The sequence below is a fragment of the Cherax quadricarinatus genome, chromosome 34 (assembly GCF_038502225.1).
Source record: "Cherax quadricarinatus isolate ZL_2023a chromosome 34, ASM3850222v1, whole genome shotgun sequence".
Lineage (NCBI taxonomy): Eukaryota > Metazoa > Arthropoda > Malacostraca > Decapoda > Parastacidae > Cherax > Cherax quadricarinatus.
Window position 1 is genome coordinate 1639900 of NC_091325.1, and position 16702 is coordinate 1656601.

The following is a 16702-nucleotide window of genomic DNA, read 5'->3' on the forward strand; positions in this document are numbered from 1 at the left end:
ACCGACAAGTTGAAGATTAAGACGTATGTGCAACAGTTGGGTATCTTTATTGATGAAACGTTTCGCCCACACAGTAAACTTCTTCAGTCAAATACAGAGACAGTAGTGACAATGAAATAAAGATGTAATCAGTCGATCAACCTTGGAGAAAAAGTATTTGAGGTGGTCAGTCCCTCATTGTGACTTTGTAAATGGTCCAAGTCGGACCGAAACGTCGTCGTAAGCTCCTCTCTCCTATGTGCAGGTTATTTGTGTATTGTTCCAGTCACGGTATTCCGCCTTTTTGTTCTTCCTCCATTTTGTAAATATGTATCACATTTGTAATTATTTACTGAGGAAACTACGTACTGGTTTATTATGCTTCCCGTCACATTGCTCAAGAACACTTGATAAGAGTTGGTCGAGGACCAGTGACTTTGTGCTTGTAATCTATCTGAGAACAATGTCGCTTGTGATGGTCATCTTGCGTAATGTTGTCATCTTATCTTGTTGATTCTTGGGATATCACTTGTACTGTATTATGTAAAATATACACGCAGTAAATGTAACACACGGAACACATTTCTTCGTCATTAAAAGTAAGACGTGCTGAGTTAGATTTTAAGTAGGCCAGTAGGCCTGTCATTTCTCAACTCTTAGCCGTATACCAACACAGAATTTAGACCTGAAAGTACGAGTGGCCACATCAGTATTATCATCACAACTGCAAGAAAATGATGTGCTGGATAATTAGAAGTTTCAAAGCAAGAGATGTCAAGTGATCTTCTTTAAGTCACTTGTTCTCATAGACTAATATTGCTGTACACTAACAGTAACTTTATCCAGATCTGCAATTTCGCACATCTGGAAAATGTACAGAGAGAACTTTCACTACCTGTATAAATAAAGGCAAGTACTTAAATTATGTGGCACGCTTTTAGTCCCTTGACCTGCACTACCTGGGATGTAGGCGAGAGAGATGCCTCTTAATTTACACGTGGAGAATACCAGGAGTGCTCCGCGGGGGCGCTGACCCCAGGAATCATCTTTGGGTAGCTTTCAGGTATATATGTGAAATAAACTTTAGGCTCTTTAGAGTCCTTTGTAACTTTAATATTATCTTGACTCTTTTTATCGCTTCTGTTGATGCAAAGGTTAATGATATACCTTTGTCTTTGATGAGTTTCGAGAGCCCGGCCATGGGCCAGGTTCGTCTGGTGCTTTCCTGGTCAACCAGGCTGTTACTGCTGGAGGCACGCTGCCCCACATATCCATCACAGCCTGGTTGATCTGGCACCTGGTGAAGATACTTGTCCAGTTTCCTCTCGAAGACTTCTACACTTGTTCCAGTCTTGTTTCTGATGTCTTCTGGTAAGATGTTGAATAGTCTGGGGCCACAAATGTTGATAGTATTCTCTTATTGTCTTGTAATGCGCAACAGCAGCAGTAGTCTGGTTGACCAGGCAAGCACCAGACGAGCCTGGCCCATGGCCGGGTTCAGAGAGTAGATAAACTCTCGAAACTCTTCAAAGGTATAAGGTATCTCTCTCTCTCTCTCTCTCTCTCTCTCTCTCTCTCTCTCTCTCTCTCTCTCTCTCTCTCTCTCTCTCTCTGTCTCTCTCTCTCTCTCTCTCTCTCTCTCTCTCTCTCTCTCTCTCTCTCTCTCTCTCTCTCTCTCTCTCTCTCTCTCTCTCTCTCCCTCCCTCCCTCCCTCCCTCCCTCCCTCCCTCACACTATATTTTAGTTTTGTATTTGTCCATTTAGGGTCATTTTTATTATGTGTAATTTTTGTATAAGTAATATAAATTGGTTGAACAGTTTGTATAGTAATGCTTTGTGAACCGTCATACTGAAGCATCTTCATAACGTCCTTGTAACAGCTCCTGGTCTCGCTTAAATGGTCTTGACCGACATTTGCAGCATTGTGGTTCCCAAGGCTGCCGTACCTACTTTTCCAGTGTCTCCATCACCAGGTGCCAGATCAACCAGGTTGTGATGGATATACAGGACTGTCAGCTACCAGCAGCAACAGCCTGGTTGACCAGGCAATTATCAAACAAGACTGGCCCATGGCCGGGTTCGAGAGTAGAAAAACTCTGAAACTTTTCAAAGGTATATGTGTCCCTCTGACGCATTCCTCTTGTTTTCACCTGTGGTTGTTTGTCCTCTCCTTGAATACTTAGGTACGTCGCCAGTCTTGGGATTATCAGACGGAAGATCGAGCCTGCACCCTTTATTACACTAAATGACTCACACGGGTTTAGTGTTTCACATGGATTTAATATTTACTTTTCCTCGTGGAATACACTGTGTTAGTTCCCACCAGCCAGCCCCACTGATTACCTCCTCCAGCCCCCTCACCCCTCTTCATCCCGCCCCCTCACCCCTCTTCCTCCCGCCCCCTTACCCCTCTTCCTCCAGTCCCCTCGTCCCACTTCCTCCCCCCACTACTTACTAACTAACCAGTCATGGAGATACGTATCTTCATACACACAAAAAATAATTTCTTCCTTGTCTTGAAGATAGTAATTCCCAGGTGATAGCAACTTTAACTCTTCTGGAAGGAAATCTTTGAAGCTGTCGTAGCTGATTACGTCTTACTTTTCTCCAGGATGAGGGACTGATTACATCTTCATTTTACTACACCTGCAGCCTCTATATTTGACTGACGAAGCCTACTGTGTAGGGAAAGCGTTTCAGCAGTAAAGATACCCAACTGTTGTATGTGTGTCTTAATCATCGAGGGTGGGTCAGTGAGCCACCAACAGCAACAACCTGGTTGACTAGGGAAGCACCAGACGAGCCGGGCTCAAGGCCGGGCTCTGAGAACGCAGGTGAGAGATACATGATAATATACACTGGGAAGGTCCTGGAGGGATTGGTACCAAACCTGCACACGAAAATCATTATGAAACAAAAGACTTGGCAGATGTAACATTCCCACGATGAAAAGCAGGGGCGCCACGAGTACACTGAGAGACAACACAGTAAGTGTCCGGGGCCCAAGACTGTTCAACTGCCTCCCAGCTTACATAAGGGGGGATTGCCAATAGACCCCTGACTGTCTTCAAGAAGGCACTAGACAGGCACCTAAAGTCAGTACCTGACCAACCGGGCTGTGGTTCGTACATCAGTTTGCGTGCGGCCAGCAGTAACAGCCTGGCTGATCAGACCCTGATCCACCATGAGGCCTGGTCTCAGACCGGGCCGCGGGGGCGTTGACCCCCGAAACCCTCTCCAGGTAAGGTATATGAAAAGTTGGGAGGTGACGTGCGCAGGTGGCGCGGTGCGCCATCACCTGCTCTTTGTGAGGTATGTGGACACAGGTGCATGCATTACATGCGCATCTGAAATATTTACTTTGGCTACGTTTCCCCCTCACTAGCAAATTAATCATCTGTTCTCTGTTTACATGATGCAAACAAATAGCCAGGTTGTCCCCAGTGCCAGCTCTGGTGGGCACTCTCGAAAAGGCGCCTTAGGCCACAACTCCCCTAGCGGGAGCTGTCTGAAACAGAAGGGGTAGGCATACTGTCTACAGATATGCTGGCCCACATATCTGTAGACAGTATGTAGGCCAGCAGCGACAGCCTGGTTGACCAGGCTGTTGAATAGGAAGCCTGGTTCCAGACCGGACCACGAGTGTAGAAAAGCTCTCGAAACAGACCACGGGTAAATAACAGGCAAAGTCCCCCAACTATGGTTTTCATATTTGTTCGTAGTTTAATTTCTGAACTATCAGAAGAAACTGATTGGAATATTTGTTATTCCTATTTAGGTTATTTAACTTTAACCCTAATTAACCTATATTTATGAAAATTAACGACCAATAACCAAATTACAAATGACAAGAGTAGCGCTAGACGAGCCTGGTCCATGGCCGGGCTCCGGGTGTAGAAGAACTCTCGGAATTCATCAAAGATATATCAAAGGTATGTACATTATATGTGTTGAGATATATTGTTTCACGTCCCACAAAATTCATGGCACTACCCACTTCATGCAGTGCTTGGTGCCATATCTTGAAACAGATCAAGAAATGTCTGCAAGAAAACACTGAGTGTGTTGTCTAGTGGCCAGTGAACCACCTTCATCTGACTCCCATCAAAAAATAAATTTTAATGAAAATTAAAAAAAATCTGTTCCAAACATCATCAGAGCTTCGCTTAACAAAGATAAATAAATCTGGATTTAAGAAATGTACTTTAATTTATATATATATATATATATATATATATATATATATATATATATATATATATATATATATATATATATATAATCTGATTGTATAACCCCCCTGACATTGGTAACCAGTCACCAAATATTAAAATGTAAGTGAAAGCTATTTTTTCTTACACTTTATCGTTTGTTGCTAGAAATTCCTTTGTAATTTGACAGCGGCCTAACATCATCTGCGAAGTCTGTATATAAACTAACAAGTAAAGCTTACCAGAGGAGGCATCGTAGCTGCTTAAATAGTTGGAAAGTAAATGTGCTTCTTGTTTACTGTGGTGGATGGATTTCAGTGGGCACAGATCCTTTGTAATGAGATCATAACACATCTCTGTGTTGTCCTCCATTCATACTCAGTTCATTCACTTGTTCAGGATAAATTAGTTCCAACAGTGACTTTGTCACTGTTGGAACTGATGCGGGAAGAAAGATCTTAAATCAAGTTTAAGATATAAAACGTAGCTAGATCTGGTTCTTGAGTGGCGGGAACAGGTAAAGGAGCTAGGATTATTTATGTCTGACCATCTAACCTTTAGAGCACACAACAAAGACAGTGAAGCGAAGACCAGGAAAACAATAGGGTGGGTCGTGGGAGGTTTTAAAACGTTAGAAACCACGCCAGTTATTATATGGATATTTAACCTAGAAAATATAAGAATCGTTTACTTCAAAACTCAAAGTATTCTAAAACGGAGAAGAGACGTTCCATAATCCATTCACCGAAAAATCTTCGAAGGTCATTTTTTCTAATCTGCGAGCAGTTACTTATATAACCTTTAGGTTGCTTGCAGTCGCTTTCTCTTCTGGGATCGGGCCACCTTTGTAGCCCGATCCCAGACTAGGCCTCCTGATTGTTGTCCTCGATAAGGCTGTTGGTGTCCACCACCCTCAGCCCAACGTCGGCACCCCATCCCAGCTGATCAGGGGCTATTTTGAAGAGCTTATCGAGTTCCCTCTTGAAGACAGCCATGGGTCTGTTGATAATTTCCTATACACGATGGAAAGATGTTAAGAGTCGTGGTCTCATTATACTTGTCGAGTCCTCAGTGTAATCATCGTGCCCCTGCTTTTCCTAGGAGGAAGCTTATACCATCTGCCAAGCCTCGTGCTTTCATATGGAGTGATTTCGGTGGGCAGGTTTGGGATCAATCCAGATGTAGATTAATACATCTCTTCGCCACATTCTACGGAAGGAAGTGTAGAACATAACCTAGTGAAGAGCAGAGGTGTCAACATCAGTAGCACAAGACTTCAACTTTATAATTCTTCCAGTAGATTTTAGATATTTTCCAGGAACCAAGAGGAAACTGGACCAGTTTTTATAAAATGTGAGAGAGAAGTATTGAGGGTTTTATCATGGTTTTAAGGCGGTACAAAGCGGGTCGTCGTATAGTTAAGAGGACAATGTGTTGCACAGATTTGAGAAAAACTGAAACCTGTGTGACACAATTGTCCTTAAAGATTTGTTAAGTTATACCATGAATTAAGGAAAGATCCTGGACTTCACTTTACGAAAACAGACAAAGCAAATGCGATAGTAATTATGGACAAGGTAGATTATAGTGGAAAAATGAACATGTTATTAGAAGACAGGGGAACTTACTTAAATTTCTCAGTTTCTGTAAAACTCCTATGAGTTTAGCGCTTCGCCATTATTATAATGTCGAGTTCAGTAGGTGAGGTAGACGGGAGGCACAGGTGTCATTACTGTGTCGAGGGCAAAGAGCAGCGGTGCCAGGTGTGTGGATGACCCTGGGGAATACCTGGTAGTAACACCTGTAGCAGGTGTGGTACGGTGTACACGTTACTCGTGTCACACACTCCTTAGCGTTACCTTCGTGTAACCTTTACCTTCAACACGGGGATAAAGTGTATACCTGTATTTCTGCCACATTTTTCAACCTGTTCATCAATACTTGATGATATTGCCGTACAGAAATCTCCCAGCTCAGCTTACGCATTTTAACATGATGTAACCCACACTGTGTGATGGAATATGACCGAAACAGCTAATTTTTGTTTCTACTGTATCATATAGAATAGTGTAGCAGCTCTTTAAGCTGATGTATCCGATTTTGCCAAGTTAAATTTTTCAGTTTTAGTAAATAGTAAATAGAGCGTGTGATTACCCAGGATGCACTACACAAATAGCCCGAAAATAAGAGAAAGAAGCTTATGATGACGTTTTGGTTCGACTTGGACCATTGACTAGTCAGAATAAAACACAAAGAAGAGCGAGTCAGTATATATAGGAGAGGAGGACAGGGACGGGACATAGAGAGGAAGAAAGAAGGAAGTGGAGAAGTAGTGGTAGAGGTAATGCTGGTAGTGAAAGTAGCTAGATTACCTTAACGTATCATAGACACATCTGAGAGTTTTTCGCAGCTCAGAGGCTGAAGAATTTGACACTGTCTACGAAAATCTATATTTGCAGAACATTTTCACATTCTTTAAAAAAAGGCATATGAAAACACCATATTTTTGTTATTATTACATATTTCGTAGCTTCAGACTAGGAGGCATTTTCTGACGCCATTTTTAACTTCAAATATGCAGTTATCACCACAATTATGCTCTCTATGGCACACTGGATGACCCTTACGGATTTATCGATTCTCAGTATTATTATAATAATTCTTATGCTACTAGGGCACTATACTTGAACTAGTCTTCAGTTTCGTTTACTCGATTACAAGACTAAGAAATGATTTAACTAATAACATGATGGTTATGTGAAGGTGCGAGCCCCCAGCATCAACAGCTTAGACAATCCAGAAGGAACCCTGACCTAGGGTCGGTCTCCGAGGCTAGAATAACCCTTGAAATCTTTAACAGTGGTGGTTCATGAAATTCATACTAAAGCGTTGAAAGAAATGTCATTGTAGTGTCAGACTGAGGTAAACAGAGCACAAGACATGTGCAACCCTCGGGGGAAGGTAAGACATGTGCAACACTCGGGGGAAGGTAAGACGTGTGCAACACTCGGGGGAAGGTAAGACGTGTGCAACACTCGGGGGAAGGTAAGACGTGTGCAACACTCGGGGGAAGGTAAGACGTGTGCAACACTCGGGGGAAGGTAAGACATGTGCAACACTCGGGGGAAGGTAAGACGTGTGCAACACTCTGGGGAAGGTAAGACGTGTGCAACACTCGGGGGAAGGTAAGACGTGTGCAACACTCTGGGGAAGGTAAGACGTGTGCAACACTCGGGGGAAGGTAAGACGTGTGCAACACTCGGGGGAACGGGTCCTTATTTATACCGTGGTGTTGTACGTATGACTTATTCATCAATTTGTCGGTATTATGGCTTTGATTTAATGACATGCAACATAAGTTGGGATCCATCTGTTGGTGGCAAATGAACGTTCAGGTAATGCAGTGTTCCTTCTTTGTTATGTTGAACAAGGAAGAGCTTCTGAGTACTGCCACAATGAGTCCGAGTGTTATTACCTACCAAGCTGCCACCCACCTACAGTGTGCGCCACCTTGCACAATTTGACACTCCCCAGACACCCATCAAAGTCTTCCAGTTGATAACTTTTCATTAATAAACATAACTTCTCAGATAGGTCAGCTATCTCAGATTTAACACAACACTTTTCAGTCAATGGTTTTAAGATCTCTGCATTATCCGCTTATTTATATATATATATATATATATATATATATATATATATATATATATATATATATATATATATATATATATATATATATATATATATATATATAAGCGAACCTACGAACCTTGTTCCAAGGTTCGTAGGTTCGAGTCTCCTTCGGCCAGAGATCAGTGTTTGTGAATATTTCGCATGTTCTTGCGAATTCTAAGCACGCATATATATATATATATATATATATATATATATATATATATATATCTATATATATATATATATATATATATATATATATATATATATATAATTATTCCTTCTGGTAAGTCATATAATGTAAGGTAGAAAAAGCATTGGTGCAAGACATGATCCTTGTGGAACCCCGCTAATGATATCAGTATGCGAGAACATTTTCAAGGGCGACGCAGGTCGACACCCTGTACAAGCATACAAGGCTGCTTTGTTGGTGAGGTGTGAGCATCAACACTACTCAGGTGATAATAACACCCGTCTCTGGCGTGTGTGTGTGTGTGTGTGTGTGTGTGTGTGTGTGTGTGTGTGTGTGTGTGTGTGTGTGCGTGTGTGTGTGCGCGCGTGCGTGTGTGCGCGTGCGTGTGTGTGCGTGCGTGCGTGCGTGCGCGTGCGTGCGTGCGTGTGTTGATTGAGTCAGTGCTGAAGCTAGTGTTGATTCACCTCAATCGGAACCTGCAACTCATTTTTTAGAATATTTATTTTAGCATGAGGCGAGTTAGAACATTTTGTAAAATTGGTGAACATTTTAGATGTGGATTAAATAAAACATTTTCCTCTTTCGTTGTGGCACAAGTGGGTGTTGACGACGCTGGAACTGAGAAAGGTGATGGCATCAGGAGCAGTAAAAGAGGTCTTCAGATATTATCATGTGCTGACTCAGCTGTAGTAACAACCTCAGTAGACGTCGTTGGACGCTCCACTAATTGTTGACACTACACTCTTAATATATTATTTGTTTATAATGCTTCACGTTAATACGGCAGAGAGTTCCTTGAAGATGGTGAAGGTTTATGACTCGGTGATTAAAGCTGTTCTTCCCTTTGGATCAAACTTTGCTTCCTCCATTTTCCTGGCCTTGTATATGCTTCTACACGTATAACGTTCCCAATAAATATAACAATAGAGCTACGCAGTAATTATGTCTGCTAGTCTTTACATATTGAAAACTTGTGCAGGGTAAAAAATGTACCTTATTACAACTAATTGTTATTTTATTGTGACTTATTGCAACTACAGTATTGTGGCTCTAATTCTCCAAATTATCTTGCTGTTTATTACATGTATAAACTTGACCTTTTTTTTTCCAGGAAACTGCCAACCACGTATTTCTGGTTATGGAGGTGAGTACAGAGTTATAACTTGCTTTGCAATATGTTTGTAATGTAACTGATTACTTCCAGAAAATGGGAAACTTGATTGACACACATTTTCCCACTTTCTGAAACGGTGTTTTAATTTCAGAATCTCACGGAATCTCTGAATTTTTGTCAAACTTGTATACAAATTTCACCAGACCAGTCACTGACTCAGTAATAATATGATTCACCAATCACCTCACTCCCAACAAGAGACAAAGCAAGTCCCAGAATTGTTTGTGAAAAATTTTTATAAGTTCTGAACTTTAAAGAATACAAAGAGTAACTTGAATATCTATTAGTCTCATAAAATGTATTTTATGTTCATTGCGTCAACATCTGAGTTGCCATTATCAGGGTGTTCTTGTGGTTTTTTTCTTAGAATTAAATTAAGCAGGTTATTAACTCGTAAGATTCCCTGGGGTTCAATCACAAACTGCTGTAAAAAAAAATCTGTTCCGGACTACATTTAGTAAGTCTTAATTAAGACTTAGATTCTCAGTCAAAAAGACATTTCTGCAACACTACAATACTTTATTAGCAAAGATCTCCTTTATTTTGTTTGTCCACTTGTTCACTTTTGTCATATTCATTTATAAGGCTTTCCAAAGAGTATATTCAGTGCCCTTATAAGGCTTTCCAAGGAGTATATTCAGTGCCCTTATAAGGCTTTCCAAAGAGTATATTCAGTGCCCTTATAAGGCTTTCCAAAGAGTATATTCAGTGCCCTTATAAGGCTTTCCAAAGAGTATATTCAGTGCCCTCACTCAGCCTATCTTCACAGTGGAGTTTTCTTATGCATGGGATTAACGTTGTTATCCTTATCTGTATGTTCAAGCACAGTGTTAATATCCAGATGTTTAAGAGGGATAACTAGGATGTTTTTTTACTTTGTCGGTATTGTCTTCCCTGCAGTTAAACCAATTTACCCACAGTCGAGGTCGGGCTATTTGATCTGTAATTACCACCCAAGGACCTTTCTCCCACTTTGTATTTTAAATAGGTATCATTTGCTAGTTTCCGCATACTCCTTACAGTACCCGTTTGTAGTGAAGAGTAGCTAACGGTTTACTAAGTTCCTATTTACATTCCTTTAGTTGAACTTCCATCTTGCTCTAAAGTATTCACCGATATGTGTATGTGGGGGTGAGGGGGGTCTTGGCTCCTAGCCAAGTGTGTGTGTGTGTGTGTGTGTGTGTGTGTGTGTGTGTGTGTGTGTGTGTGTGTGTGTGTGTGTGTGTGTGTGTGTGTGTGTGTGTGTACTCACCTAATTGTACTCGCCTAATTGTGGTTTCAGGGGTCGATACTCAGCTCCTGGCCCCGCCTCTTCACCGACCGCTACTAGGTCCTCTCTCCCCCTGCTCCATGAGCTTTATCATACCTCGTCTTAAAACTATGTATAGTTCCTGCCTCCACTAAACCTGTATTCCCTGGAACGCAGGAGCGGAGAGATACATGATTATATACACCTGGAAAATCCTAGAGGGACTAGTACCGAACTTGCACACGAAAATCACTCGCTACGAAAGCAAAAGACTTGGCAGACGATGCACCATCCCCCCAATGAAAAGCAGGGGTGTCACTAGCACGTTAAGAGACCATACAATAAGTGTCAGGGGCCCGAGACTGTTCAACTGCCTCCCAGCACACACAAGGGGGATTACCAACAGACCCCTGGCAGTCTTCAAGCTGGCACTGGACAAGCACCTAAAGTCAGTTCCTGATCACCCGGGCTGTGGCTCGTACGTTGGTTTGCGTGCAGCCAGCAGCAACAGCCTGGTTGATCAGGCGCTGATCCACCAGGAGGCCTGGTCACAGACCGGGCCGCGGGGGCGTTGACCCCCGAAACTCTCTCCAGGTAAACTCCAGGTAAACTACATCGCTTGCCAGACTATTCCACTTCCTAACTACTCTTTGACTGAAGAAATACTTCCTGACATCCCTTTGACTCATCTGAGTCTTCAGCTTCCAATTGTGACCCCTTGTTTCTGTGTCTCATCTCTGGAACATCCTGTCTCTGTCCACCTTGTCTATTCCACGCAGTATTTTGTATGTCGTTATCATGTCTCCCCTGACCCTCCTGTCCTCCAGTGTTGTCAGACCGATTTCCCTTAACCTTTCTTCATAGGACATTCCCCTTAGCTCTGGAACTAGCCTTGTTGCAAACCTTTGCATTTTCTCTAATTTCTTGACGTGTTTGACCAGGTGTGGGTTCCAAACTGGTGCTGCGTACTCCAGTATGGGCCTGACGTACACAGTGTATAAAGTCTTGAACGATTCCTTACTGAGGTACCGGAACGCTATTCTCAGGTTTGCCAAGCGCCCATATGCCGCAGCCGTTATCTGGTTAATGTGTGCTTCTGGCGATGTACTCGGTATTATACTCACTCCTAGGTCTTTCTCCTTGAGTGAGGTTTGCAGCCTTTGGCCACCTAGCCTATACTCTGTCTGCAGTCTTCTTTGCCCTCCTCCGATCTTCATGACTTTGCATTTGGCGGGGTTAAATTCTAGGAGCCAGTTTCTGGACCACACATCCAGCCTGTCCAGGTCTCTTTGTAGACCTGTCTGGTCCGCGTCTGATTTAATTCTCCTCATTAACTTCACGTCATCTGCAAACAGGGACACTTCTGAGTCTATCCCTTCTGCTATGTCGTTCACATATACCAAGAATAGCACTGGTCCCAGGACTGACCCATGTGGGACCCCTCTCGTCACTGGCGCCCACTGTGATACTTCATCACGGATCATGACTCGCTGTTGCCTCCCTGTTAGGTATTCTCTGATCCATTGCAGTGCCCTTCCTGTTATACGTGCCTGTTCCTCTAGCTTCTGTACTAATCTCTTGTGAGGAACTGTGTCGAAGGCCTTCTTGCAGTCCAAGAAAATGCGTGCGTGTGTGTGTGTGTGTGTGTGTGTGTGTGTGTGTGTGTGTGTGTGTGTGTGTGTGTGTGTGTGTGTGTGTGTGTGTGTGTGTGTGTGCGCGCGCGCGTGTGCGCCTGCCTGCCTGCCTTCCCCTGCTCTCTTGTATTCACCAATATGTTTGCTGGGGGGCTGAGTCTTGGCTCTAAGCTCTGCTGTGATCTTCCCGTGTGTTTACCTCGCCTGTTTGACAAGTATGGTGCTTGTGTTGGTACCAAACATGTGGTTATCACGTGAGAGACGAAGCTACACCACGTGCTGACACCATGATGCTCCACTCGTCTTGCTGCTGCAATCAATTAACAGCTGTTGTTGCTATTAATACTGTTGCTGCTGAAGCTATGATTGTCGCTGTTGCAGTTTTGTGTTGCTGCAAATTTTTTTTCCTTGCTGGTGGTGGTGGTGTTGCTGGTGGTGGCGGTGATGGAGGTGGTGGTGATGGAAGTGGTGGTGATGGAGGTGGTGGTATTACTGCTCATGTTCGAAGTAGCCCTGAATATTTTTTTCTGTATAGAGAATCACAACAAAACCTTCCTAATGTTTGGCCGCCGCCAAGAACACGGTAAGACTTGGTGTTCAGTCAGCCGTTGAACAAACACATTAGTAGACAACCCACGTAAATTAACAGACTGGAGATTAGTACGTATATGAAGAATAGTCACAGTACCGGGGCTGCCTGCAACAGTTCACTAAAACACAGCACTTGCACTCACCTCAGTTAACTGGGGGGAAATTGACAGTTTACTCACTTGAATTAACAGTCTGTAGATGGAGACAACCAGCTTGAATTAACAGTCTAGATTGAGACAACCAGCTTGAATTAACAGTATGTAGATTGAGACAACCAGCTTGAATTAACAGTATGTAGATTGAGACAACCAGCTTGAATTAACAGTCTGTAGATGGAGACAACCAGCTTGAATTAACAGTCTAGATTGAGACAACCAGCTTGAATTAACAGTATGTAGATTGAGACAACCAGCTTGAATTAACAGTCTGTAGATTGAGACAATCAGCTTGAATTAACAGTCTGCAGATTGAGACAACCAGCTTGAATTAACAGATTGAAGATTGACGAGCTACAGGTCTTGAGATAACCTGTGTCTGTATGTAGGAGGTCACGGCCCAAGGCCGGGCTCTGGGAGTAGAAAAACTCTGGAAACAAAAGAATATATCAGAGGCATTTTCCATTCATTTTACTAGGTTATCAGTATTAGTAAACGTTCCACACACAGGTCCGTACACTTTGATTCTCTGTTGACTGTGATTTGTGAGGTTCGACTTGATTGTTTAATTTTTTGTACCAGCTTCGCCAGTTTTATTTGAACTGTCAATGAAAATCCCTTTGATATACCTCTGATAAGTTCTGAGAGAGTTTTTCTCCTACTCCCAGAGACCGGCCCTGGGCCAGGCTCATCTGGTACTGTTTGTGTATAGCTGGACATAGAGGGTTGTTTTCCTCTGAGTTGATAATTTCTCTGGTGGTCTCTTGATGACCTCGGATTCAGCCATTTTCAGTACATATATTTACTTCAGTGACGACGCCACTTGACACATTGTTCCCGTCGTCTACACTTCTGCAGCCCCACATAACTTTAGTCTGTAAAAGTGTTGCGGGAATTTTCTTCCTTCTCCTCCTCCACCTTTCATTTCCTTTCCTCCTCCTCCTCCACCTTTCATTTCCTTTCCTCCTCCTTCCCTTCCTTCCTTCCTTCCTTCCTACTCTGACTCAATACATTATTGGTATCTACATTAAATTCCAACTGCCAGTTGAAACCACCACTTTAATTTATCCAGAGTTAAAATATAAATATCACTGTTTATTAATATAACTTAGTATTATTATTATTCACGAAATCGTAATAACATGATTGCAAACAAACCAGGGAAAGGATGGGGGTTTGAACCTATGGCGAATGAGTCTTAAAACTGACAGGCCAGTGCGTCAACCACTAAGCCAACTGATTCACCAATCTTAGTATATTTCTGCACACCATAGGGAGGTTAGCATGGGCCACCACTGTGACCACAAATGTAGTTTTTTATAGACGAATCCCACACCAGCATGGCTTTGGTGTGCTTTGGCTCACGTCCCTTCAAAGCCACCCATGCTAACCTCCCTGTACCTAGCTGGATAAATCTTTAATTAGAGCCAGCTGGTCAAGTGGTTAACGCACTGGCCTGTGAATTTTAGCACTCGCTTGCCCCGAATTCAAGTCCCACCCCCACCCTGTTACTAATATTATTATTAATAGTAGTTTATTATAATTAATAGTAATAGTATATTAATATTATTATTAATAGTAATAATAATAATAATTATTATTATTATTTGTTTATACAGTCTGACTTGATACAGTATAAACTTTAAATGGGATCGGGTAACAGGTATGTTATTAAACTGGTGTGGGTGGGAATGGTTGGCAGTGTGCTTGGTGGCACTGAAAGTCAGAATTTGGCACACTTGGCTGGCTGGTATCGTGCGAGGAGTGACCCTACAAAGTGTTCCTGAAAGTGGCACTCAGCCCTAGGATAAATGCTGAAAGTTGATGAACAAGATGGAGTGCGTGCCGACAACTTTCCCCAGACTTCCCCCATTGTTTAGGGAAGATAATCTCGCTCATTAACTCCAGTCATACTCGACTTTAATAATTTTATGAGAACAATAAACCACAGGAGAAGGAAGTGATGAAATAAAGACAGATTGTTTATTCATTACAAGTGAACACAGCATTATGTATTAGAATTCAGTGTCATTACACACACACACACACACACACACACACACACACACACACACACACACACACACACACACACACACACACACAAAAAACACACACACACACACACACACACACACACACACACAAAACACACACAAAACACACACACACACATATAAAACACACAAAACACACGTATGTGTAGCCAAACTTTTACCAGTTTTACAAACTAGTGTGAAACTTATCACTTACTCTACACACAATATTATATACACAAACATCCTTCCTTCCTTCTGGCTAGTTTTCTACTACTTAGTGTTTTGTGTTAATATTTGTTTTTTGGTTTACAAAACCAAAAAAAAAAAAAGACACGTTGATAAATGAAGACATTTTTGCAACACTTGAGTATCTTTATTCTGGAAACGTTTTGAGACACACTGGCTTCTTCAGTCCAATGCAGAAAAAGGCGAAAAAAGAGGAATTTGGGGTAATCAGTTCCTCAGCCTTTAGACAATGTGTTCAGTCCATCAATCTTGACGTTTGATGGACAGAACACATTGTCTCTATGCTGACGGACTGTTTACCTCAAACTACTACTCTCTTTCCACCTTTTTCTGCATAGGACTGAAGAAGCCAGTGTGTGGCGAAACGTTTCTAGAATAAAGATACCCAAATGTTGCAAAGTCTCTAATTTTTCAATATTTTTTTCTTGACACTTTTGTGAGGCAAGTTTAATACCTGGTCAGGATATTGACATTTTGTTTTTTAACTTTATCTCTGGTGTGATTTGTCAAGACTAATTTTCATTTTTATGTTTCAGTATTGTAACGGTGGAGATCTGGCAGATTACCTACAAGGTAAGTAGGCAAACTTGCTCTTAATTCCTCTTTATTTGATAGTGTATTTTTATTTTCTTGAATCTGTAAATATTTACAATATTGTTTATGTTACTAGCATACATGTTAAGTGCTTGTGTGGTTTATTGCTGAGTATGTGGGGCTTCAGTTTTAAGCTTCACTCTGTGGATCCGCTTCTCTATTTGAAGCTGTGCCACTGGAATGCTGTAAGATCGCTGCGAGTCGTTTGGGTATTCAATTTCCATCTGTGTATACTCCTTGTAGTTTTTAGTACCTTGTATTTTGTAAATAGCGTTATGATCATACTCCCTCTTTTCTCCCTCTTTTACTGTAGTGGGTTTTAATTTGTGCACTGTTGACAGTTTCGGTTACTGAGCTCTAGTACCAACCCTGTGTGGGAACTTTAAGACGTTCTTAACCAAGCTTAGGCCAGCTTAGGTGACCAGCTTAGGCCACTAGGTGACTTGGACCTGTCTAGCATGGACCAGTAGGTCTGCTGCAATGCTCCTTCTTTCTTATGTTCTTAAGTGTTCGTTGTGCGTCTCATGCTAACTTCTCGTATTCCAGACTGGGTGTGTTGTGCACTACCCTCAATACATGCTTTAGTTCTTGCATACCATTAGTGGCACTTTCCTGTGTGGAAAAGCCAGCGACCCCGGGTGTCCTCTAGGTGACCCCGGGTGTCTTCATGGCTCACTAACGAGCCCTGGCTAGCAGTCTGCTTGGCTAAACCACCACTTACTCTTCTACCATTTCTGTTCTCACTACCAGTTTAGGGTGTTCAAGTTGTCTCACTCTCATTACCAGTATAGTATCATGTTCAAGCTGTCTCACTCTCACTACCAGTACAGGTGTTCAAGCCGTCTCACTCTCACTGCCAATACAGGGTGCTCAAGCTGTCTCACTCTCACTACCAGTACAGGTGTTCAAGCTGTCTCACTTTCACTACCAGTATAAGGTGTCGTATTGTATTACCTTGA

General features: G+C 42.3%; 1 protein-coding gene across 1 annotated transcript in view; it reads left to right on the top strand.

Moving 5' to 3' along the window:
• The window catches only part of Atg1 (serine/threonine-protein kinase unc-51-like protein Atg1), an 85424-nt gene that overhangs the window by 28139 nt on the left and 40583 nt on the right, over window positions 1-16702 (top strand). Inside the window, exons 3-4 of the mRNA XM_053783485.2 lie at window positions 9173-9205; window positions 15686-15722. Of these exons, the coding sequence (XP_053639460.1) occupies window positions 9200-9205; window positions 15686-15722 (43 nt within the window). The 5' untranslated portion in view covers window positions 9173-9199. The remainder of the gene's footprint in view (window positions 1-9172; window positions 9206-15685; window positions 15723-16702) is intronic.